Genomic DNA, 26,763 nt, shown 5'->3' on the forward strand with positions numbered 1-26,763 from the left:
TCGTATGTGTATATGTGTTTGTGTTTTAGCACTGTTTGTTTGGTTACATTAGCCTTGTTTACCCCTTCCCCCTTTTTCATGGTAAGTTAAGGTGAGGATACTCCTCATCTACTATTACTTTGTTATGAGGAGAAAAAGTGTAAAATATATGTAAGGTGTTTGGGCTTCTATATCCATTGATGTTGTCACCTTCACACCTGAGAACGTTGGTGAGACTATGACTATGAAGGAGTGTCCTCCACTGATCTGACTCACAAGCTGCCATTGGCATTGTCTTCACAAGCATGTTTTCACTTAGTCCTTGGATTTGTCATGGACAGTGGAATGTGCTAGTGAAATATCCATAAATATTACTACTGTTTAATAAAATAATCTTCTCAAAATACGCAGCAAGTTGCTGTAGTATTTTGACGTCTCTGCTGTGTACCACTTTTGCTCTGAATGAAAACAAGGACCACTGGGAATTTAACTCTTGAGGCTATTAATGGATTTAATTCTATTTCTTCTCTGCTACTAAGATGTGCAGTAAAGTTGTTTATGTCCTTTCCTTTAACAGAGAGAATTGTTTATTAAGTACATGTAATATCTAAATCACTTTATTTTTATCACTGGAGAGTCCGAATGCTTTCCTTTAAAAGTATATAATAAAGAGTAATAGTAACATTTTGAAACTTTGTCCATTTATCCTTGATTACTTTTCCTTCCACGGAGCATAAAGAAAGGGTTATCTCATTGGGGAACAGGCTCAGCTCATGGGACTGCAAATGGGAAAGGACTTGTAAGCCTAAGGTAAGGTATAAGATTAGCTTGGTTGCTTGAGAACTTAGAAAGGTGATCTACTTACTTAACGTTCCAGTAGAGCCTAATCTAGGTGCCACTGATAAATGGATACCATGGCCCTGAATGAGGTTTCATCTTTTTGAAATGCATTTAAGAAAATATTTTAAGAATAATTTTAAGGTTATGGTGTATGTCTCTCACTCGCTGGCTCACCCTCGTTCTCACTCTTTTCTCACACAGATATTTCTTTTAATTATGTATCTGAAGAAAAAGTCTGTAGCAATTTCATTTAAGTGACAGTCTAGAAATGGTTTGACTTGGGGGTTGGGAATTTAGCTCAGCGGTAGAGTGCTTAGGCCCTGGGTTCGATCCCCAGCTCTGAAGAAAAGAAAAAAAACCAGAAATGGTTTGACTTTAAATTTTGATTTCCCATTTGCCTGTTCTAGGCTGAATGAGTTTTGATGTCTCTTACTCTACCTGCCTCTCCTTAGTGCCATCTTTTAATGAAAAGACACATGTTAAGCAAATGCTCTGTACCATTTATTGTTGTTGATCTGACCGGAATGGTAAATAAAACAGAAATTCCAGCTCTAACATTTACCTCTAGGGACAGGTGGGTATCAGACAGTAAAAAATGACAGGGTGTGCCAAATAGAGTAGAAACAGAAGCTGAGTGAGGAGAAGGAGGACAGCAGTGCAGTTTAAAGGAGGTAGTTGATCTGTGTGGTGGTGTGAGAAGGTGGAGATGACTGGCTAGCTGCCTAGCTGACTTGGCAAGACCCATATCCCAGTGAGAAGTTCTGTCTAAAAATAAAAACAAATAAAACAAGGTACCTGGCACTTGAGAAACAACACTTGGGATTTTCCTCTGGTCACACAAATAAGATAGTCCAGAAAACCTGAGAGCTGAGCAAGCCAGGTAAAGCACATGATTATGTAAGCCATACCAAGTAATTTTTGGGAGGAGCCTTCCTGGTAGAGAAAGTGTTGGTAGGTACCAGCAATATTCAGGAGAGTAGTGTGGCTAGAACTACATAAATAAGGGGGAAAGTTATAGAAGGTAAAATCAGAGAAGTTAAGGGACAGGGGTGTGTGTGTGAGACAGAGAGAGAGAGAGAGAGAGAGAGAGAGAGAGAGAGAGAGAGCGCACATACATATAGGTGTATACATCATTTGTTCTGCAATGTTGGAGAGAGACAAAGCAAGTGCTTTACCACCGACACAACAGAATTTATTGGTCATTGCATAACTCTTGCTTTGACCTTGAGTCATTTGAAGTTAGAGCTAGAAGAGAGGCATTATGATTACTTCAGCCTCAGCAGAGCCACTGGCCTCTGCACACTCACCCAGGGAAAAGGGCAGGGGCAAGTGGGGTCACAGTGGTAGGAGGCTGTGATGACGGAAGTAGAAGCAGGTGGGAACACATTTTCTCCCAGATTTGGGATATGACAGAGGAAAAAGATTCAACACCACCTTCAACATCTCATCTTTAACTGCATCGTCTTTGCTTTCTGCTTTCGTTTGAAGTCATTCTTAAGCCATCTCTCTTAGCGCCACCATGAAAACAGCAGCTATCACAGGTATCTTCAGAGCAGTTTTGGAATTTGTTTCCACGTTTGCCATCTGAGGTTAACTGGAAATTCACTCCCTTGAGAATCGGTAGCTCGGCACTTGATGTGTGAAAGATCTACTTAACGTTGTTCATGTGTTTTAGACCATGATGTAGCCACTGACGCAGTTCAGTCTTAGCACCTCTAGTTCTGTGTGTGTAGTCTGTGGGAGCTCACTCCGATCTATGTTTACTGGATGCTTTTGAAGAGGTGATTTGTACAGAAGTCATCGTGACAGTAGCTTCACTCCTGTGTTACTAACCTAGTGAAACTGAAGATTCAAAAACATGTTGGTTGCTGTAGCATACTTCCTGTCTGACCTAGCAGCTCAGCAAGAAGGAGTCCTGCTGCAGAGTGATCTAATTTGTGTAGTCTTGAAGGTGGAGCTATTTTTGAAAGAGAACAGAAAAATAATGGGGCCCTTTGCTCCTGAATGCCAAACTGTATCTCACTGACATGAAAGGGACTCAGATCTTGTACTCTGCATTCCTGTTCCCTTTACTGTGTCTAGATTGGGTCTGTGATCCATGTCTTTAGGTCAGGGGTGGTGCTGGGTTCTTTACATTCTTAATTGTCTTTACTCTTCTTAGAATTTGAATGATGTAAGCATCATTAAAAGGGCAGTTACCAAGTTCTGGGTTTAGAATTCTTGAGTTCTCTTTATAGTTCCTGTGATAAACTGATTTATTTTTTTTCTTTCTATTTGTTGAGAGACTCCCTTTATAGTTCTGACTGTTTTCAGCTTCTGGAGTTCTGGGATTACAGGTATGAACTACATCCCCAGCTTAGACTGGTGGCTTATAACTGGTTTTCAACCCAGTCTATATGGTCTCTTTTTATTTTGAAATGAAATGCTTAGATAAGAAGGCTTTCTGACGCTTCTGCATTGTCTTCACAGCAATGCAGAGGAAACAAGAGGTGTGTCTTTCTTAGGAGACAGATGTTAAGTGCACTCAGTGTATTAGGAACCATAGCATTGTGTGCCTGCGGGTACAGGTAGCTTTATCTTTGTGGGTATGACATCTGTGAATAGAGATTAATTTAGGTGTGTTGCTTTGGTGACTCAGACGATATGTGGCAATGCTACTGGAATATGATTTCCCAAAATAGTTAATCTTTTTAGGTTTTGAACAAAATAGAGTGAAATCTCTCCTATGTGCATGGAGTTTACATTCATGGAATATTTATGCTAAATGATTAAAGAAACAAACATGCTTGGGTTGAGACTTAGATAATTGCAAACTGCTTTTTACTGACATATGTGAGTGGGACCAAAGGCTGGTTTGTTATAAAGAAGGCTGATTTTATAAAGTTGATAAAAGTAAAATTTGGGATTCTTTCACATACAAAGATTTACTTCCATGCTGTATACCTAATTTAAAAAAATCAAACAAAAACTTTACTGAAAGTGTCATATGTACTCAGAAAAGTATACAATTTAGTTTTTCCCCACCGCCCCCTCTTTTTTTCCCACCGCCCCCTCTTTTTTTTTCCACCTGCCCCCTCTTAGTGAACTTTTATAAACTGAACATACATATCTAGCACCCACATCAGGAAGCTGAGCATTCCTAATCTCAGACCTTGCTCTCACTTAATCACAACCTCTGCCACCCAAAAAGCAGTAACCTGTCTTCTGACAGGATGAGTCAGTGCTGCCTTCTTTAGTGTATACTCTCGTGTTTGTGAGTCTTTCCCATACTAGTCGAGGTTCATTTCTTCTTGTTGCATAGAATTTCATTGAATGGTATGCATTCATATGCATTTCATGGCATGGATGCTGTGGTCTCTTAGTTATTCTGCTTATGTTAGCTGTGTGGGAGATTTCCAGTTTGGGACTATTTTGAATGTTGGTAGATCTGTGTAGTCATTTCTCTTGAATGTGAAATTCTGGGTCACAGGAGAGACGTTTTCATACCATATGATAGCCTCTGTGGCTCCATATCTGCACTAACGGTTGGGATTTGCCTCTTTTTGTTTTAAGTCATTCTGGTAGGGGCAAAGATGGTTTATCCCGTGGTTTTAGTTTGCATTTCCCTTTTCCTTCTGTTGATCATCAGGATCAATGTGATATCCTCCTTCATTATTTGTTCAGGTCAGTCTTCTTTTGTGGGGAGCTGTGTTTCCTATTTACTTTAGTATTTCATTCCCTTTTGTTTTAATAACTCAATGAGTCCCATTAGTACTGCCTGTGTTTGTGTGTATGTGTAGCCATCCACTGGGGCTTCCTACCAGTGTTCGACATCCCCAACCCCCAGCTCCTCACCCCCAACCCCCAGCTCCCCACCAATGAGAATGGACTGTCAATTCTGGATCAATTGCTAATAGCTTCTCAGCTAGAGGTAAGATCCTGTGAGTCTCCCTCCACCCCCTCCACCGATTTGTGCTGTAATTTTGACTATTTTGACTGGATTGATCTTGTGCCACAAGTATCCACTCTTGTTTTGAGTATAACGGTCATCTCAAGTCCAAAAGACACCATTTTACAACTCTTCTTCCCTTTCTCTGACTCTTAATTCTTTCTTTCCATCCTCCTCTTTCAAGATGGTCCCTGAACCTTGTGAGCTAGTAGGGAGCTGTTACAGTTGTCCTGTTAGAGCTAAGCACTCAGTCACTTACATGAATGTTAGAAACCATGTGAGAAACTAGTCATTTCTCTGTTGTGTACATGTAGATTACAAGATGTTTGACATTCTTTTGTTTTTTGGTTTTTTTTCTGCCACCAAATTCTGTACTATTTGCAGTTGTTGCCATGGTCCAGAAAGTACTTCAGAGGTATTTCCACCACCATGCCACTCTTCAGACTTACTTGTTGAGAACATTTTACCTTCACTATAATAGGATGTTACATTTATTGTGTATCTGAATACCCTAAAGTGGCTTTTGTTGTTTGATGTTGTTCTTGTTCTTGCTGCTGCTGCTGAGATAGGTCTCACCATGCCTCTGCTTCCTGAGCTCACCTCAACTATGTTACGAGTTTTTAAAAAAAGCTTGATACTCATTTTCTTCTTTTGATTCTGAGTCTTAGTCTTTAACGCCTCTTAACTGTTTGACTTTTACTTATTTGTTGAAAGAAACCTTCAGCCTAGAGATATTTTGTTTTTGTTTTACTTTTCTTTTTAAAATAATTAATGTATTCTTATTTATGTGAATGAGCATATGCCTGTGTACCACATACATGCCTGGTATCCTTGAAGGCCAGAAGAGGGTGTCAGATCTCCTAGAACTGGAATTATAGACAGTTCTGCTCTTAACTGCTGAACTGCCTCTAGCCTCTTACTTGGTTTGTTTGAGATCTACTCTCATTGCCAGAGCTGGCCTCCAGCCTTCTGTGCCGGATGACTTTGGACTTCTGAACTTCCTGCCTCCACTTCTCTAGTTCACTACAACTGTGTACCACTGTGCCTGCTTTTATGTGGTGCTAGGGGTTGAACCCAGAATCTTGTTCATGCTAAACAAGTACTACACCAACTGAACTACACCCCTATCCCAAGCAAACAGCTTTAATTGTTGGCGTGTATGTATAATCTTCAGACTTCTGTTCATAGACTTCCTGATAAAAGTAGACTGAACACTGGACTCAGAGCCCTAGTTAAATTAGCATTCCTTTTGGATCCTACTTGTCTCATCATGGTGGAAAGAAATAAAGACAGCCATCTGGTTGACTATTGGGAGTTTTTGGGAAGGGCAGGTACAGTAAGTCTCATTGTAAGTTATAGAGCCCCTAGTGTACATTCATGCATTTATTTGCTAACTGGACTTTGCTGGGACTAAAGGTATAAGATGAAGCCTGCTAAATAGTTTGGATCTGTTCAGTTTGAGCAAGGGGACTACAGCCATAACTTTTTCGTGAAAATTGGTATCCATTGTCCAGAAGTGAGAGTGTCTATAGGAAGGCAACAAGAACATTTGTTTACTGAGGTTCCTATAGGTAATTGTGGTTTGGCAAATGAAAAGTGGCAGACCACTCATTTTCCATTTTCTTCATTGTCTTGTTGCTTTAAAATGCTTTGAGGGTTCAGGTAAACTCACGAAGCACTTCTGTGTTCCTTAGTGAATGTCATACTGTGAACATAGGTGATGAATTGTGAGAATTAAATTCTTAGGCTATATATATCCAGGCTGGATAGTAAATTACAATTTTTCCTTTCCTGGCCTGTTTTAACTTTTTTAGCTTTAATAAACATGTTAATATTTGTTTAATAATCATTGATACTGAGTACCAATGTAGTCTCGGTGCTGTTTTTTAAAGTTTTTTTTGTGTTTTTTTGGAGCTAGGGACCGAACCCAGGGCCTTGTGCTTGCTAGGCAAACGCTCTACCACTGAACTAAATCCCCAACCCCTTAAAGTTATTTTTTTTATACTTATGTGTGATATGTGTATAGTCACATATGTCACAGTACACTTGTGAAGGCCAAAGGACTGTACTAGTTAGGGACTAAAGCACAGAGTGGTTAGGAACCTTGCCCAAGAAAGTAGCATATCGTGAGTTTAATTTTTGGTAATTTGGCTCTCAAATGTGTACCGTTAACTACTGTGTCGCACAAATTATTTGTCTTCAATTAGTATATACTTAAACATTTTTTTATTGTTTTATTTATTTTGGGCATTTTATGTGTATAAGCGTTTGCATACATGTATGTATATGCACCCACTATGTGCTTGCCTGGTGCCTGTTAAGGTCAAAGGAGGTCACCGGATCCCCTGAAAGTGGAGGTATGGATGGTTGTGAGACACCATGTCAGTTCTGGGAACTGAACCTGAGCCCCCTACAAGAGTGACAAGTGTTCTTAACCACTGAACAGTCTTTCCAGCTTCCCCTCCCCTCCCCTCCTTGCTGTTTGCTTCTGAGACAGAGTATCACTATGTAACTCCCGCTGGCCTAGAACTTGCTATGGTGGCCTTGTAGATCTTCCTCGGAAATGCCAGGTGTACAGGTGTGTGTCACTGTGCTCAACTCAGCTTCTTGCTCTTTTCTTTTCTCTTCCTTTCTTTCCTTTTCTTTTTCCCTCCCTCCCTTCCTCCTTCCTTCCTTTATTTTTTTTTTTCCAAGACAGGTTTCTTTGTGTAAAGGCCTTGACTGTTCTGTAACTCACTCTTTAGGTCAGGCTGGCCTGAAACTCAGAGATCCACCTGCCTCTGCCTTTCCCACTGCTGGGATTAAAGGCACAGGCTACCACTGCCCAGCTGGTCTTAGACATTTTAATTGAGGTAAATTTAAATTCAAATGGACTCACGGATCTTCAGCTTTTCTTTTTAAATGTATGAATTTGGAGCTGGAGAGATGGTCCAGCTGTTAAGAGCACTTGTTGCTCTTCCAGAGGACTTGGATTTGGTTCTCAGTATCTATATAGTGGCTCACCATTTCTAACTCCAGGTCCAAGGGGGTCTGATGAGTTTTGATCTCAGTGGGCACTCCAGCCATGTGGTGCACATTCTTTTTAGTTTTTGCCTGTTTGTTTGTTTTTCCGAGACAGGGTCACTATGTAGCTCTGGCTGGCCTTGAACTCAGATCACCCTGCCTCTGCCTCTGCCTCCCAAATGCAGCATTTAAGGGGTGCACCACTACGCCAGGCTTGTTATGAAAATTTTTGTACATGTCTTCTTGTGGACACAAAGAAGGTAAATGTGTGAGAATGGAGTGGTGGGTCTGAGAGAAGTGTGTGCTTTAAATTGTGTGAGAGTTTATCAGTTTAAAATCTTACTAGGTGACCCCAGGATCTGCCTCCTGGTTTTTATATTCTCATATAATCCTACACTCTTGGTTTTGGGTGGAATCTGTGAGTAGAGTTATTGAATATGGCAAAGCAGGTAGAATTTGCAGGATAATGTTCCATCAGATTGTAATCATATCTTGTTGGATCTGCAGACATTGCCATATTGTGAGTTGTCAGTGAAGAATTTCTCAGTGGCATGGAGCTCTGGACAACTTTAAACCACAGGCACCAGGAGACTTCTTTCTTGAGCTGCTTTGTTCATTTGTTGTTGTTGCTTTTGAGACAAAGTCTCTCTGTGTAGCCCTGTCTGTTCCAGAACTCACCATGTAGACTAGACTTGCTTCAAACTCACAGAGATCTGTCTGTCTCTGTTGATATAGAAGGCATGTGTCATAACTCTGTGCTCAGGAAACTTTGTCTCTCAGTTGAGTAGCCTACAAGAATTGAATGCTGCCAATAACTATGAGCTTGTAATAGATCTTGTTCCAGCACAGTCTTTGCCGATACCTTGATTATAACCATAGAAGGCCTAACTAAGCTGTGCCTGGGCCTCTCACCCACAGTTCTCATATTGTTTTTGGCTGTTTCTAAGTTTTTAGTAATATTGTTACAAACAGTAGATAGATATTATTTATATATACATATAGTAGTATTTTTTTTAAGATTTATTTATTTTATATTATGTGAGTATACTGTCTCTGTCTTCAGACACAACAGAAAAGGGCATCAGATCCCACTACAGATGGTTGAGAGCCACCATGTGGTTGCTGGGATTTGAACTCAGGACCTCTGGAAGAGCAGTCAGTGCTCTTAACCACTGAGCCATCTCTCCTGCTCAGTATAGTAGTTTTATACCAAAGTTTCTTTTACTTTACATTTCTACCAACATGTAGTTTTGTCAATCTCTTTCATTCTAGTCTTGTTAATTGAAAAGAATGTTTAGCTCTCTTGTGGCTTTAAATTTTTATAATTTATTTGTTCTATATGTGTATGTGTGTGTGTGCACTTGGTGTGTGCCACAGCACATAAATGGAGGTCAGAGGATAACATGCAGGAATTGGGTCTCTCCTTCTGCAATGTGGGTTCTGGGGAATCCAACTCAGTCTCAGTCTTGGCAACAAATTCTTTTACCCACCGAGCCATCTCACCAACCTTTATGGTTTTAATTTGCCTTTCTATCACCTTGAGTATTTTTGGATATCAGCTTTTGTTAAGTATTTGCCTAAGTCCTTTTCTTATTTTTTAAAATTAGTGTTTATCTTTTGTAATTTATTTGTAAATTAATTTATAAGTCACATCCTCTATCATTTGTCCATGTGTCTAATGAATGCTACATTCTTCCATTCTGTGACTAAGAGGAATGTCCTCATCTGCCATGTCACTCAGATTTCCAAACCTTTGACATTTTACTGCCTTCCTTCTGTTCTGCTGTTCTCTACGTTCTTTATAGCCACATGAGACCCAAGTTATACCAGTAATGCCTTCTATCATTGTAAAATACTTCATTGCTTATTTTCCCCAATCAAAAGTTCTCCCAGGATTAGAGAAATGGCTCAGCAGTTAAGAGTATCTGCCACTCTCCCAGAAGACCTGAATTTAGTTCTCAACATTTACATCTAGGGGTTCTAGGGGATCTGATATCCTCTTCTGAACTCTGTAGACACCTGCACTCACACATGTACACACAAAGAGATATACATATATACACTTAATAAAAATAAGTCTTTATATATATAAAAAGTTCTCCCACTAACTACTGTGTGTCTCTCTTAGGTAATTAATAGTCCAAGATACCTCTGTGGGATGGTGAGATGGTTCAGTGGGTTAAGGTGCCTGTTGCCAAGCTTGGTGACCTAAACTCAGTCCCCAGGAATTAAATGGTGAACAGAGATAATTGACAAACTGATAGCTAATGTGTAGCCCAGGCTGGCCTTAAACTCATGATCTTCCAGCCTCCTTAAACAAATCATATCAGTGTACACCACAGCATACACCACAACTGGTGGAATTTTTTAAAATTTTGTTTTTTTTTTAAAGGGTTTTATTTATTTTATGTATGAGTACACTGTCGCTGTCTTCAGACACACCAGAAGAGGACATCAGATCTCATTACAGATGGTTGTGAGCCACCATGTGGTTGCTGGGAATTGAACTCAGGACCTCTAGAAGAGCAGCCAGTGCTCTTAACCACTGAGCCATCTCTCCAGCCCCAAAATTTTGTTTTTTTTAATATACTCCCCATCCTTCCCTCCACTTCTCCCATCCATCCACCTTCCCTCTCACTCTGATCCACTCCTCCTCAGTTTCCCTTCAGAAAAGAGCAGGTCTCCCAGGAATATCCACCTAACATGGCATAACAAGATACACTAAGACTAGGTACAAACCCTCATATCAAGGAGGAAACCCAGTGTGAGGACAGGGTCCCAAAAGCAGACAGAATAGTAAGAGACATCCCCATTCTTACTGTTAGAAGTCCCACAAAACCACCAAGCTAACAACCATAACATATATTAAAAGAACCTTGCACAGACCTATGCAGGCTCAGTTATTGCCATTTCAGTCTCTGTTAGCCCCTATGATGCCTGCTTAGTTGAATTGTGTTCTCCTGGTATTGCCAACTCCTCTGGCTCCTACATTTCTTCCTCCCCATCCTCCATAGTGTTCCCCAACTCCAAGGGGAGGGACCTGATGGAGACCTCCAACCTGGGCTCGCCTCTCCACCTAACATTTGGCTGTGGGTCTCTGTATCTGCCCCCATGAGCTGCCAGTGGTAGCTTCTTTAATGGTGATTGGGCTAGGCACTGGTCTGTGTATATAAATGGATATCATTAGTAATCATTTATTGATTTTTTTTTCTATCATAGGTCTGTGAGCTACACAGCCTCCGATTCCTAATCATCCAGGCTGTGTCGGGCATGGGTTCCCTCTCATGGTGTACACCTGATTGGTTGGCCACTCCCTACAAGTTTTGTGTCTCCATGCCCTAGTACACCTTGCAGGCGGGATAGATTATAGTAGATTGAAGGTTTTGTGGCAGTGTTGGTGTCTCAGTCCCACCTCTGGAAGCCTTGCCTGGTTATAGAGGATGGCCTGTTCAGGCTCCAAATCCTCCATTACTAGGAGTCCTCAATAGGGTCACCCTCATAGAATCCTGAGTTTCTACTGGACTAGGTTTCCACCCTCCCTTCCCAAATGCCCTCCAGTTGCAATTGCCTCTCTCAATACTATTTCCTTCCACACACACCCCCTCTGATCCCTCCTGTTTCCATCCCCACTTGCCCTCAGTCCACTTGAAAAAAATCTATTCTATTTCTGCTTCCCAGGGAGATCCATGTGTCCCTCTTAAAACTCTCCTTGTTGCTCAGCCCCTTTGGGTCTCTGTGGATTGTAGTATGATTATCATCAACTTAACAGCTAATACCTACTTATAAGTTAATATATACCATGTTTGTTTTTCTGGGTCTGGATGACTTCACTCAGGATGAAATTTTCTAATTCCATCCATTTGTCTGCAAATTTCATGATGCCATTTTTTTTTTAAAACAACTGGGTAATATTCCATTGCATAAATTGCCACATCTTCTTTATACATTCTTGGGTTGAAGGGCATTCTAGTGTCTGGCTATTATGTAAAGCCACTATGAGCATAGTTGAGCAAGTGTCCTTGTGATAGAATAGAGCATCCTTTGTATATATACCCAAGAGTGGTATAGCTGGGTCTTGAGGTAGATTGATTCCCAGTTTTTGGAGGAACTGCCGTATTGATTGCATAGTGGTTGTACAGGTTTGCATGCCTAGCAGTGGAGGCATGTTTCCCTTGCTCCCCTCTCCAGCATGTGTCGTCCCTTGTGTTATTGATCTTAGACATTTTGACAGGTGTTAGATGGATTCTCAAGGTAGTTTTGATTTGCATTTCCCTGATGGCTAAAGATGTTGAACAATTCTTTGTTTCTCAGCCATTTGGTTTCTTCTTTTGAGAATTCTTTGTTTAGATCTGTACCCAGTTTTTAATTGGATTGTTTGTTTTCTTGCTATCTAGTTTCTTAAGTTCTTTATATATTTTGGATATTAGACCTCTATCTGATGTGGAGTTGGTGAAAATCTTTTCTCATTCTTTAGACTGTTGTTTTGTCCTATTGATGGTGTCCTTTGCCTACAGACACTTTTCAGCTTCATAATGTCACATTTATTAATTGTTGATCTTAGAGCCTGTGCTATTGATGTTCTGTTCAGGAAGTTGTGTCCTGTGCCAGTGCATTCAAGGCCATCCCCCACTTTCTCTTCTGTCAGGTTAAGTGTATCTGGTTTATGTTGAGATCTTTGACCCATTTGGACTTGAATTTTGTTCAGGGTGATAAATAAATAAATAAGAATCTATTTACGGGCTGGAGCGGTGGATCAGAAGTTAAGAGCACTGACTACTCTTTTTTTTTTTTTTTTTTTTTTTTTTTTTTTTTGGTTCTTTTTTTTTTTGGAGCTGGGGACCCGAACTCAGGGCCTTATGCTTCCTAGGCAAGCGCTCTACCACTGAGCTAAATCCCCAACCCCACTGACTACTCTTCTTCCAGAGGTCCTGAGTTCAATTCCCAGCAACCACATGGTGGCTCATAACCATCTGTAATGAGATCTGGTGCCCTCTTCTGGCCTGCAGACATACTTGCAGGCAGAATACTGTATCCAAAATAAATCTTTTTTTTTTTTTTTTTTAATTTATTTACATTCTTTAACTTGCCCAGCTAGACCAGCCTGGTTCAATTTTTAAAAAATTCTCTGGGAATATGCCCTTGATCCAAAACTGACGTGGGAGGCAGAGGCATGTAGAACTCTGAGGTTAAGGCCAGCATAGTTTACACAGTTAGTTCCAGGTCAGCTAAATGTTTCTCTCTCTTTTTTTAAATGCATTGAGACACATGAACCCATGGACATTGCCATGACTTTTCATTCCCTATAGTCTGCATAGCCTTCAATCTCTTCAGTCATTCATGTCTTATATTCAAGAGGAAGATCTGTAAGCCAAACCCCTCAATATTGCCTCATGACCAGACTTAGACTATGATTTCTTAGTAAAAAATATTATTACAAAGATCCTATTGTCTATTCCTAGCACTTCACATCAAGGCACACTGCACTAACCAGCCCTGATGCTGAGTATGTTAACCCTGATCACATGATCATGTTGGTGTTGGCCAATGTCTCATGATCTACCCCCCCCAATGTCATTGTTTTCTACTTCCTAACAGAAAAGAATGTTGTATGCAGATACTTAAGATTATGCCAAAGTTCTTTCTTCATCAAACTTGAAGCTGCCAACATGTCTTCCCCAAATCAGTCACCACTGAGGAGTTGCCAAGTGATATTTTGTTTCTATTATTTCTTCTACATTTATGTTAATCTTGTATTGTAATGGTGAACTTTCTCCTTCCTTCCTTCCTTCCTTCCTTCCTTCCTTCCTTCCTGTGGACTCATGGGTGTATGTTAGTATCCTTGATACCCCATTACTGTAGATCTGCCAAAGGGAGCCCTGCAGTGTTTACCTTTACATGGCCTTCTCCTTTGAATATGTAATGATTTTCTAGAACAAGATGTCCAGTGTACTGTCTGTAATCTTTTCCCTTAGCTTTAGGGTCAGCTCTTCCTCTAAAGAGTATGTAGTAGGATTGGGGATTTAGCTCAGTGGTAGAGCGCTTGCCTAGGAAGCACAAGGCCCTGGGTTCGGTCCCCAGCTCCGAAAAAAAGAACCAAAAAAAAAAAAAGGACAAAAATAAACAACCTAAAAAAAAAAAAAAAAAAGAGTATGTAGTAGTTACTCTTCTCTTGCTGGGATAAAATACCATGACCAAGAACAACTTAAGGAAAAAAAGAGTTCATTTTACCTTGTGGTTCCAGAGAGTTAAGTCCATAATGGCAGGAAAGGACATGGCATACTAGTAAGACCAGAAAGCTAGCTGGTCACATTTTTCACCCACATACAGGAAGCAGAGTGAGGTGATAAACCTTCAATGCCGCCTCCTCCTCCTCCTCACCCCCAATCTTCCCAAACATAGCTTCCAACTGAGGACCAAGTGTTCAAATGCATAAGCCTGTGAGGGACATTTCTCATCAAACCACCACAGAATACCAGAACTTCGTTGTTGTTGTTTTGTTTTTGAGACAAAACAACCTGATTGTCCTGGAACTCACTCTGAGGATCATGCTGACTTTGAACTCACAGAGATCCACTTCCCTCTGTCTCCCAAGTACTGGGATTAGAGGCATGCTCCACCAGTGACCGGCTGAGTACTAGGCAGTTTAGTGAAGGATTGCCATGTAGAAACCAGTTTGTAGGAGTTTGTTGTGCTGGTTATAATAGGATGTCATTGCATCTGGTACTTTCAGTAGACAGAACAAGGAAATACAACTATTTATGTGCAGTGTATAGAGATAGACATCTTTAAAATCAGCTCAAATTGTCAGCTTTAATTCCAGTACAGCATCTCAGGATACTACCAGTCATATCCTTTTTCCTCTTTATCTTTTCCTCTTTACCTTTTTTCATCTTTACTTTTTCTAAGAGGGAGAAGTCTGACCCTCCTATCCTCATCGCTACCCCATCGCACCTAGCTTTCCAACACATGTGCTTGCCACTGCAGGAAAGCAGACACACCATACATTCTTAACACTGACACCGAGGCAACAGAGATGGAAAATGAGAAGCAAACCAGCAACTCAGAAGTTCTTAAATAGAACTTACAGTTATTTACTGTTCTACTGAAAAGCCATTTCAAAAGTTGGGTATGGAAGTATACCTCTGATCTTGACAAAAAAAAAGCTACTTCAAAATGTTTTCATCTGAAATAAGGTCTGTATAATTTGAACAGAAATTGCACTTTGAATGTTGCTTTGCAAGAGTGGTAAGTTCCCTCTCTTCCACTCAGATTTAGTTGGGGTGGCTAGGACCTTCTCAGACTTGCATACTCACATTTCCATTATACCTGTGACAGCTGTTAGCTGACTGACAGCTGTGAATGCTGGGAACTGAAGTAGGTCCTCTGAAAGAACAACAAGTACTCTTAACAGCTGAACCATCTTCTCCAGACTCCGTAGACATGTTTTACAACTGGCATAGTAGCTGAAAACATTTTTTTTTCTGAATGTACAGAACATTCTTTCATTCATGTATGGACTTGTTCAATGCTTTTCATTTGTTTTAAAGTACTTAATTTTTTTATATTAAATTTGGTGTATGTCACGAGGGGGTTAAATGTGCCAGCCATCTTGTTGGCTTGGCTTAAAAATTTTAAAACACTTATACCTGCTTTTACATAGAGGCATAAAATAGACCTTTTTCTTTATTTTAGGAGGAGTACGGTTTCTTTCTTTGGTTCACTTCATCTCCCTTTCTCTTCTTTCTACCAACTAGAAACTATTGTCTCCATTCTTATTCAGAAAATCCACAACACATTAAACTATTTAAAAATGGAATCACATTAAAACTAATTTACTTATTTTTCTTACTGAATCCCCTGTAGAAATTTCTGGAAGTCAGAAGGTTTTAGTCCAATGTGTTCCTTTTAGTGGCTGCTCATATTCTGTTTTCTAGTATTTGATCATGAAGGGATGGGAAACTGTACTTGGAAAATTGGATTGTAGCATGACAGCCTTCAAGACAGTGGTAACCAAGAGTGAGGGGGAGAGAGGGTTACTAAATAGTCCTGAGGTTTGTTATGCAATAAATAACACTCACCTCAAAGGGAGTAAGAGATAGTTTATTCTGGAGCCAAATTTGAGTGACTGTGGTCCCAGGAACATTAAGCTAGATTACCCCAGATTCTGTGTTCCAACATGGAAGCAATTATGTAAAAATTTTATAGTAACAGAACAAAGTTATAAATCAAGGCATTTGAAAGATACATTGGTAAAACATTAAGTTGGGTGATTCCAGTAGACAGAGGAATCTCCACTGTAGGCCTCGATGCTGTCTCACAGTATTCGTGTCTTCTCCATTGGTGGAGAACAGGGTTTTGTTAATACAGTCCAAAGATTTTCAATCTGCTTATCAGGAGGGATGTTAGCTCTGAGGTTGAGACGGGCAAGAGGAAATGGCTCTCCACTGAGTAAAGATAGCACAAAAGAAATTGTAATTAAACTACCAGTGATACTGGTTTTTATCTGTTGGTCAGTCTATTGCAGACTCCTCTTTCCAGGAACCCTAGTTTACAGGTCCTAGACCTGTGTGCTATTGAAATGATAGGTTAGTTGGGAAAACAGTGGGGAGTAACATGTTTGGCCTTAACAGGCATAGAGTACTTTGCATACAGTGAAATTGCTTAGCAGATCATAAAGATGCAGGACCAGGGCACAAGTCCAATGATAATGTTGGAGCTGGTAGGTAACACTGAGGCAGAGAGGACCCCCAAGGAAGAGCTGTGTTATGCTCAGCAATAAGTATCCATAGCAGGGCATTTAGAATTCTTTAGTCTAGTCCATAGTCCTGTGCATTTGTTTTTTTTTTTTTCTTCAATGTGAAAAATAGATGTTTATTACAAGAATTTGTTTCGACACTGTAAAATGAAACCAGAGGTGGCATTCCCAAAGCATACTGTAGGCTGGAGAGGTGAACTCCAAGAGTAACTGACTCTCACATCAAAAGTACCTGAGGGGATTGTTTATCTAGTGTACTGGACGGGCAATGAATCCCACCCCAGCCCCACCCAACTGAAACAAATCCTTTACTTAACTGTTTCGAGTTTCTCTTTTATTGTCCAATTGGACTTTATTTCCTCTGGAAAACTCTGCCCTTAAGTATTCAATTTCCAAAAGCTGCAAGGAACCCAGATGGAAGAGAGAAATGACCACCAGACCTATCCAGATTCCTGCTTGTCTCAAACATTAAATGGCTGGAGGAACTCTCCCTTAGAAGCCTTAGGGAGGTCCATTATGACCGCCAGGCAGGAGAATGCATGGACACTTTCTTCCCCAACTTGACTGAATAGCAGCTTCCTCCTGCACAGCACCACCTTTGTCCAAACAGCAGGAGAACCAGGTTCTGATGTCTAGAAGCTTTGCCTTGAGTTAAGAACAGAGTCCTGAGGACCAGCCATGGGTTGCTGGGAAGCAGAACTTTCATGTACTTTGTTTATAAAAAGTAGCCTAGAGTCCCTAAAACATTCCCCCACTTCCGACAAAAAGAAGTTTGTCAAATCAAGTTTTTATTTCCAGCAACATCTGTCAAATATAAACACAACCTTGCCAAAGAGCTAGAAAGCCCTTCTATATAACAATCAATTTCAATATAGAATCTCTCTCTCTCTCTCTCTCTCTCTCTCTCTCTCTCACACACACACACACACACACACACACACACACACACACACACACACACACACACACACCATCAAAGAGACAAGACTATTAACACACACATCTCCTCGATCCATATAAATCTTACAAGGGTCTGTGCAGTAGTTCCAGCCAAATAAAGTGACTAACAGCCACCAGTTCCAGCCTTTTCTTTAGATCGCTTCAAATCTTTCTCATTCCAAGCCTCTTGGGAGTTAACCAAGCTCTCCCACCTTGTTCGGACACGGTGTCAGTTTACTTGTATCCAGGAGAATCCCAGTGGCACATTTTGAGACAGAAGAGCAGGCTCCAGAGGCTAGACACCTGAGGTCACCATCAAATGCCTCAGCCCATCTTCCTCCAGTCCCCACTCTAGAGCAACTGGCACTCCGCCCAGGGAGGAGAAAGCTGGGAAGCTAGGCTCAAAGTCCTTATGGAGAGGCCTTTACAGGCAGGTAGTGGTTTTGGGTTCCTGTCAGCCCAGTCATTATTACTGCCTAGTCTAGGACTCTTGTCCAATCCCACATAGGAATGGGGAATGAAAACTTTGTAACTAGTCTCAGGCCACCCAATGATGGTAAGAAAAGGAGGGAGGGCGGGAAAGAGGAGGGAGAAGTAGCTGATGTTATTAAATTCATATCCTAGCTAGAATAAAAGCAAGGGGTCCCGGAGGACCTAGAAGACATTGAAGGCATCTAGTGCAGCTACAGCCAGCAGGGGCTGGAACTTGTAGCACCTGAGTAAGGCAAGTGGACATCGGATGAGCCCCAGCAGGTCACACCAGGAATGACGAGGTCTGTTTGAATTCCTCCTCACTGCGAGCGCTGGGCTGGCTGTAAATCACCTTCTTACCCAGTGCAGTCCCTTTCTTTGTTCTTTCAAAGTATCCACGGCTATAGGCAAACCAGATGCCAAAAATCAAGAATCCAAAGAGAATCAGTATTACCAGGACAGCTGCCATGATGCCCGCCACATTCAGCTCCACAGCCTCCATGCGTACAGCCTCTGACCTCATGGCTGTCGCATACCCGTTCTGTGCCTGGCAGTAGTATTCGCCACTATCAAAGGCTGACACAGGGTCAAAGACCAGATCCCCTGATTTTGGATCGATGGTGTATGAAGAATTGATGAAGGCACGGGTTTTCTTGGCGTCTGCTGTAAGCATAGGTACCCCATCCTTGAACCAGGAATACTCAGAAGGAGGGGAACTGTCATGTTCTGAGCACCTGTTCCCAATGGTGACAGAGGAGGGGATTTTGACTGTCGGCTTGGATGGAGGCACAAGCACAGTGAGGTGGATGCTGACCTCCCCGTAGTTCTGACCCCTGTCCTCAGAGACCATGCAAGTGTACTCTCCATTGTCTTTCCGGGTCACAGAGCTGAAGGTGATGCCACTGGATGAGAAGGTGATGCCGTCTGCATAGGGAACTGTGATCTGGTTGTTATAGCACACAAGCGCAGTAGTGGTGCCTTGAACGAACTTCCACTCCACTCGGGGTGAGGAGAAGCCAGAGTAGATGCAGGGCAACTTGACGGAGTCGTTCTCAGGAACCTGGACGGCAGTCTGAGGACTGTACACCGAACCCTTGCCTTGCACCAAGGAGCCTGGAATTCACAAAGAGCAGCCTGTGGCTTTTCAGTGCCAGGATTAAAAATAAAATTTAGGGGTTGGGGATTTAGCTCAGTGGTAGAGCGCTTGCCTAGGAAGCGCAAGGCCCTGGATTCGGTCCCCAGCTCCGAAAAAAAAGAACCAAAAAAAAAATAAATAAATAAAAATTAAAAAAATAAAATTTATAGGGATGGAGAGATAGCTCAGCTGTTAAGATGAGGTCCTGAGTTTAAATCGCATTTGTTTTTGATGCATTAAATTCTATACTTTAAAAAGCTATCCATTTTCAGAAACAGATTTGGTTTTCTATTTTATATAATGCAGGCTAAGGGTATCTTGCACTAAGTTTAGCATCGTGAGTTTGTTGGTTTTACTGAGGCACTTAAGACATTTCAAATGCAAAACCAGAGCCACTTATTGGACCATCCTTGTTCTCATCTCCCTGTCAAGCCAACTGAAGCTGGCCTTGGTAATTTGCCTCTCGGTATGAATGAATAGTTGAGTTACTGAGGAAGATTTTTATTTTCCTTCTTTTTATGTTAGAAAGAAATTATGTAGTTACTTAAGTAATGGATGACTGAAGAGTAAGAAGTAAATACGATTCTGTCTTTTTTTATTCTCTCTCTGCCTGTGGAGCTGTGCTGGGGATGTACCCAGGCCTCTCACATGCTAGACAAATGTTTTACTGCCTTCTTTCTTCCCTAGCTCTAGACATGTGATTCTATGGACTTTGAGCCAGCTAGATCTAGTGGCCACTTGGATTCCATCAGGATAATAGTGATTATTGTTACTCATTATTAAAAGTAACAGTGCTTCCAACCCACTAGTGAAGACTTACGTTGCTAGTTCTCTTTTTGGAATAAAACTCTTGCTTTCCCCATGTCCCTGACTCCAGGAAAATGGTTGTTGTGTTCTTTCTTTTAGGTTGGGCCACAGGAACTGAGCACTATATAATGCACTGTATAAACCCATGATGGTCTAGTTAAAATGAGAAAATGCCTTAACATTTCATTTTGATTAGAGATGGGGAAATCATACTACCTTCCCTTGTGATCTGTTTGGTTTTGGTCTCTGTCCAAATAACTGGGGCAAAGCATTAGATACCCATTACATTGAAACATGCTGAGATAGCCAGAGAGACAGAGGGCCTGTCTCCAGGCTTAGCCTTGGTGTAAACAGTGTACCTCACTTAAGAGTAAGTCGATACAGTGGCAACAAGAGAGGTATGCTGAGACAGGCGGGGTTGGGCACTGGCACCTCTATAGAGTCTGACATTTGAATTGCAACTTTTGTTTCTAATTTTTTGTTGTAGAAAGTTTTTTTTTACATATTCAGATAAACCTGTGTATCAACCCAGTATGAACTCATCAGCCAGTTTCATTGTCAGTTCAGTCATTTTTTTTTTCAGCTGCGTCCTGCCTATCTCAACTGCTTCATCTTCCCAGATTTTTTTTAAGCAAATCCATATTAGTCTATAGTAATTTCAATGTGTATCTCTAAAAATATAGGCATTCTCAAAAAGTACTTAGTCATAATACCATCATCCCTCCAAAAATAATTAATAGGGAGTCCTTAACTATTTACTGTATAGTCAGCAGAGTTGTACTTTACCAAAAGGATTTTAATAGGTGATGGTTAGAAGGAAAATAATTCAGATTAATGGTTTATCATGTGTAAAGTCTGATTAGAGCTATTGCAGTGGGCTTGGAAACAGTTTCAAGATGTCAGTTCTGACAGAGATGGACTTTACTAAATGAGGGTTGATTTCCTTTTCTAATTGACAGTGTTTGGTCACTTTGAACCATATAGAACAGAATCAACACAGTTACTTAAACACCACACCCAGCTATCACCAGTGTTTGTAGATGGGTTTTGTGAACACATTGGTACTCACTCATTGACGTACTGTGCTTGACTACTTTGCCATGTAGTGGTAGAGCAGACTACTTAACAGCAGTGACCCTTGAGTCCTAAATCTTTATTATCTTTCGCCCATTATAGAGACAGTTTGCTAACCCCCAGTTAAGAAGAAACTGGGTCTTGGATTTAGTGATGTCAGAGGAGGTGTGTTAAATATTGACCAGAAATAAGCATTGTTTTGTCATTTTGTAGATAGGAGTCCGAACCCTTGGGGTTGTTTTGCCATGTTATCATTCATTCTGGTCCAAGAAAATATGGGTCTTTAGGCATCTCTGTCAGTTTGACTGGTACCCAATTTTATTTTGTATAATATTGTTTCTCACTGAACCAAGCTCCATGAAGTCAAGGGCATTTATAGTTTTAATTGAGTACCTGGATCACTACTAGACATATTACAGACACCAAGGAGATAGCTGTTGAGTAGATGAGTGCTTTCATCTTCCTCCTGCTGGCTATTCTTTTATCAGCAGCTCAATAGGAACTAGAGTCACTTGAGAAAAGGAAACCTCAGTCAAGAAAATATTCCCACCAGATTGGCATAGGAGTGTGCTTGTGGTTATTTTCTTGATTATTGACTGATAAAAGTGACACCATCCCACAGGATGTTCCTGGATAGTATAAGAAACCAGGTTGAGGGGTTGGGGATTTAGCTCAGTGGTAGAGCACTTGCCTAGCAAGCGCAAGGCCCTGGGTTCGGTCCCCAGCTCTGAAAAAAAAAAAAAAAGAAACCAGGTTGAACATATAAACTCACAGAGACTGTGCCGGGCATAGGTTCAAGTCAGACAGGGTTCCTGCACTGAAATCAGGAAATAGAGATGGGGCCTCACCCCTAACTAAGAAGCTTTTTATTATTGATACCTGTTAGCAAAGGGATCGCTTTTCTCCAACTGAGTGTCTCTGGGTATATAAATCACACTCCAGGCCGCATGCCCATGAGTGTTTGGTTGCCTAACACAAAAGAACTTAATGTTTGTTTTTGTGGTGTGTGTGTGTGTGTGTGTGTGTGTGTGTGTGTGTGTGTGTGTGTGTGTGTGTGCGCATGCGTGTGCACGCCTGCATGTGTGTTTACTTGCATGCACTTGTGCTTTGCCTTGACTTTTTGATACACGGTTTCTCTGTGTAGCTCTGGCTGTCTTGGAACTCTGTAGATCAAGCTGGCCTTGAACTCAGATCTGCCTGCCTCTGGAGTGCTAGAATTAAAGTGTGTACCATCACTCCTGTATTGTTGTCATATTATTTTTGTTTTTTGAGAGCGAGAGAAAATAAAGTTGGGTAGGTGGATAGGATCTGAGGAGGGGAAAAGTATGATCAAAATATAGTGTATGAAAAAAAGGTGTAAAGATTTAAAAAGAAAATGAAACTAGGCTGAGCAGTCCATGGTAATCAGACATGTAAACAGCATTCCTCCATAAACTCTGTATCAGCTCCTGCCTATAGGTGTCAGTTCTGACTTCCCTGCAATGGAGACTACTTAGTAGCCCTCGAGCTATTATAAACCCTTTCCTTTCCAAGTTGCTTTTGGTCATGGTGTCTTATCACAATAGAAAATCAAAAAGATACTTCTCTTCTGTATTGATCGCAGTTAGAATATCTTGATATGAGATTAGCATATTTGAGGTGGCAAAGTTTAGCAAATTATTTTATTAATACAATGAAGCAATAAGTAGCAATTAAAACTAAAACAAAACTAATAATTATTGGGGCTGGAGAGATGGCTCAGCAATTAAGAGCACTGGCTGCTCTTCCAGAGGTCCTGAGTTCAATTCCCAGCAACTACATGGTGGCTCACAACCATCTATAATGAGACCTGATGCCCTCTTCTGGTGTGTCTTGAGGACAGCTACAGTGTACTCATATATAATAAATAAACAAATCTTTTTTAAAGACCTGATAATTATTATAAGGACTGTAGAAAATGAGGGTAAACGTTTGAGATGTGTTAGTCTTGCTTATATTTTACCTTTAAATTTTATATAGGTGTGAACAAAGTCTGGAAGATAATACAGAGTTGACGTCATATCCTAATGCTTACTCATCTTTCCAGTATTGGTTTTGAAATACATAATGTGCCATGTCTCATTTCCCTTGATACGCTGCTTGCTGCACTGTTGAAATACTTATAGTGTGGATCATGGATGACAGAAATTATGTTAGACGTTCTGTTAAATCTGTCTGCATTACAGACAGCCCTTTGATCACCCTGCAGTGAGTATTGCCAATATGCTTATGAGCAGTATTCCTAAAAGCGTCCTTGACTGTGGCCTGATCGGGCATATAGACTTTTAGTTAGGATGAAGTCATTTAATTTGAGATCAGATCTAAACAGGTATGCTAGAAAGAAGTGGTCTGGGCAGCAGTGCCTCATATTTAGATGGACTTAGAGTAACATTCCTGCCTTCATCTTAGTCTGATGTACATATCCTATGATGGCAGCATTTTCCAATAGATAAGATGTCATTTAGAGCAGTCATTTACCTTTCCTCACACTGTATGTTTAGCTTGTCTTTACATTTTTTATTGTTTTTTTTTTAGTTTCTTAGTATGTAAAATTAAGAGTGTGCTATATTTTAAAATATTTTTGGGGGTTGGGGATTTAGCTCAGTGGTAGAGCGCTTGCCTAGCAAGCGCAAGGCCCTGGGTTCGGTCCCCAGCTCTGAAAAAAGAAAAGAAAAAAAATATTTTTTGGAAAGTTTTTGTACTTTTTCCTTTTGTGTGTATATGTGTCCAGATGTATGTGTGCGCATGCATGCATGTAGGCTAGGGGTCAACATCTATTGTCTTCTTCAGCTCTCTGCCTAATTATTTTTTGTTTTTCTTTTTGTGAGATAGAGTCTCACTGTATAGCTCTGGCTGTCCTGGAACTCACTATGTAGACCAGGCTGGCTTCTAACTAATAGATATTTGCCTGTCTCTGTCTCCCTAGTGCTGGGGTTAAAGTCATGTGCCACCATACCTGGCTCTGCCTACTGTTTTTGAGACAGGGCTCATTTAACCTGGAGCTCACCATTTCCGTTAGGTTAGCCATCATCAGCTCCAGGCATCCTCTTGTCTCCTTCCTTGTCTCCTGTGGTGCTGAGGTTACAGATCTGTCATTACAACGTGGGAATCAGAACTCACATTCTTATGTTTTGCCAGGCACTTTACCCCTTGACCCACCTCCTTTACCTTTTGTGCTTTTTTATCGTGTGTGTGTGTGTGTGTGTGTGTGTGTGTGTGTGTGTGTGTGTGTGTGTGTGTATGTACACTCCCTTTCCCCCCATTGTCTTGGGCCCTTTATGTGACCATTCTTGCCAAGAGCCAAAATTTTATATCACAAAGCAAAACAGAAAGCCTGCTTCTTTCTGCCCTCTACCCTAGAATGAACCTAAGGTTTTGAATTAATGAATCTTAGAACCTAAGATTTTTAAGTGCTGACACATACTTTACCATTGAGCTATATATTCCCCTTTAAAAAACTTTTTCGGTCTTGCTTTGGTAGCACTCAAAAGGCAGAGGTGATCAGTTCCTTTGATGTTGACCATTCCAGGCCAGCCAGCGTTATACAGTGAGACCCTATCTCAAAAAAGAAAAATAAAGCCCTTTTATTATTACTTTATTTTATATGTATGTCCATGTACTATATGCATGCCTGGTACCTTTAGAAGCAAGGGAGGATGATGGATCCCCTGGGGCTGGAGTTACAGATAGTTTAGAGCTGCCAGAGTGGTGTAGAGAAATGAACTCCGGTCCTCTGGAGGAGTAGCCAGTTCTCTTTACTGCCAAACCATCTCTCCAGTCCTGTTCCTTTTATTTTTTTGCTTTGAGATAGGATTATGCTAAGTTTCCCATGCTGGCCTTCAACTCTATAGTCTACAAGTTTGAATTTGTGATCGCCTGACTCAGCCTTCCAAGTCCTGGGATTACAGACCTTTTCTGTGAGGCCAGTGTCAGAAGCCTATTTATTTGATTTTGGGACAGAGTTTTTTTGTTTTGTTTTTTTTTTTTTTTTTTTTGTTCTTTTTTTTCAGAGCTGGGGACCGAATTCCAGGGTTTGCGCCCCTAGGCAAGCACTCTACCACTGAGCTAAATCCCCAACCCGGGACAGAGTTTTTTACTACATGTCTTAGGCTGTCCTGGAATTTGTTATATAGACCAGGTTGTCCTTGAACTTATAGCAGATCCTCCAGCTTCTGGTTCCTGAGTGCCAGAAGTATAGAAATGAGCCACCATATCCAGCTTTTGGGACATATTTCTCAGGGCAGAGAGGATTACCTTTGAAGGTTAGCAAAAGAAAATTCGTTGAGTACTTGTTCATTTAATATAAAATAAAAACTAGAGTCCTTTTTTTTTTTTTGTGGTTTTTCAAGGTGGCGTTTCTCTGTGTAACCCTGGCTCTCTTGGAACTATGTGGCAACCTGTGCTTCCTCAGTGCTGGGATTAAAGGCACATGCAATCACCTCCCAGCTCCTCCTTGTGTTCTAAATTTGACCACCTACTCTTTCTTTTGGGGTTGTTTTACTTCAAGCATGCCGCTTTTTCCGACTCTGCTTTTCCTTTAAAATGTCGGCCGTGATCTGTCTTGGCTCTTTTACTACGTCTGCTTGCTAGAATCATGGATTTTCTGTAGTCCCCACCCCCAAGTTTACTCAGAAGTCACCTTCCTAGAGAGGTCTTTAAGCTCCTCCCCCACATCTTTGCTGTTTCACCTCTATAACTCTTGGCAACTTCATTGAGGTAGAGTGGGCCATCTGAGGATAGGAGTTTTAACAGATTTTGTTACTATTGCATCTCCAGTAGTTAGATTGTGTGCAGTCAAACACATAATTTTCTTGGAAAATATTTCTTGAATGAATGAAATGGCTGGGAAGCTTTGTTTATTTGCATGTTTGTTACATTAACCTCAAGAATGTGCTAGTCCCTTTCTGAAAAAGAGCAAACATCTTTTGTGTGGATTAATCAAGAATGACTGCATTTCAAGGTACTAAGATCAACAGAGCAATTTGCACAGTTAATGCATGTATTAAAGACAGTCTCACTTATATTGTATGACTGTTGAATCTCTCTTGTATGCTTGTATTTTGCATGTCATAATCTAACCTACCTCCTTATGAGAAGTCTACCTCTAGTATCTGTTGACCTTGCTTTGTCAATCCTAGAATCTGCTGCTGAAGACTTACTTCATTCTAACAAATCTTGACAGCTCTCAGCGGGACCATGAGAGCATCCATCCACTAGTTTGAATGTCATGTTAGTCTGTTCAGGATGCCGTAACAGATGACTATAGACCATGTTATTTAAATAACAAACTTCAGCTTTGCAGTTATGGAAGACTGGGAATCTCAAATCAAGGGGTGAGTGGGATTGGTTTTTATGGGGCCTCTCTTCTTGATTCATCCTTGTCTTCTATAAACATTCAAGGACTCAGGGAGAGAAGCGGGGAGTAGAGAAGAGAAAGGGGAGAGGAGATAGAAGGGAAGAAGAGGAAAAGAAAGAGGGGATAAAAAAACAAGAGAAGAGAAGATGGAGCATACGTGATTATCTGTTACTAGGACACAAGTCGTGTCAAGTCACGGCTGTATCTTTCAACCTCATTTAACTGTAATTACCTCCCAAGGTCTTATACCCTCAGTCATACTGGGGTGAAAAAGTTGAGCCCCCCACATGCACTGCTTTGTTGGCTCTTGCATTTGGAATGCCTTCATTCACTCTTTCAACAGCGCTTACTGAAAATTGACATGCCATTCACAGACAGCAGAACTGGTGAGGAGACCGTGATGGAGACAGAGACGAACATGATGGAGGTGTATATTTGTGCCAGGAAAGGTTCCCTTG

At 40.9% G+C, this 26,763-nt stretch overlaps 2 protein-coding genes across 2 annotated transcripts in view; one reads left to right on the forward strand and one right to left on the reverse strand.

Moving 5' to 3' along the window:
- The window catches only part of Pacs1 (phosphofurin acidic cluster sorting protein 1), a 129,664-nt gene that overhangs the window by 16,128 nt on the left and 86,773 nt on the right, over positions 1–26,763 (forward strand). The window lies entirely within an intron of this gene.
- Positions 17,276–19,035, reverse strand: LOC116894717 (junctional adhesion molecule A-like; the record flags this gene model as incomplete). Its single annotated transcript, XM_032896415.1, has 1 exon — positions 17,276–19,035. A coding segment is annotated over one exon (837 nt), but the record flags the coding sequence as incomplete, so codon positions are not given.

The sequence above is a fragment of the Rattus rattus genome, chromosome 2 (genome assembly GCF_011064425.1).
Source record: "Rattus rattus isolate New Zealand chromosome 2, Rrattus_CSIRO_v1, whole genome shotgun sequence".
In the NCBI taxonomy this organism is placed as follows: Eukaryota; Metazoa; Chordata; class Mammalia; order Rodentia; family Muridae; genus Rattus; species Rattus rattus.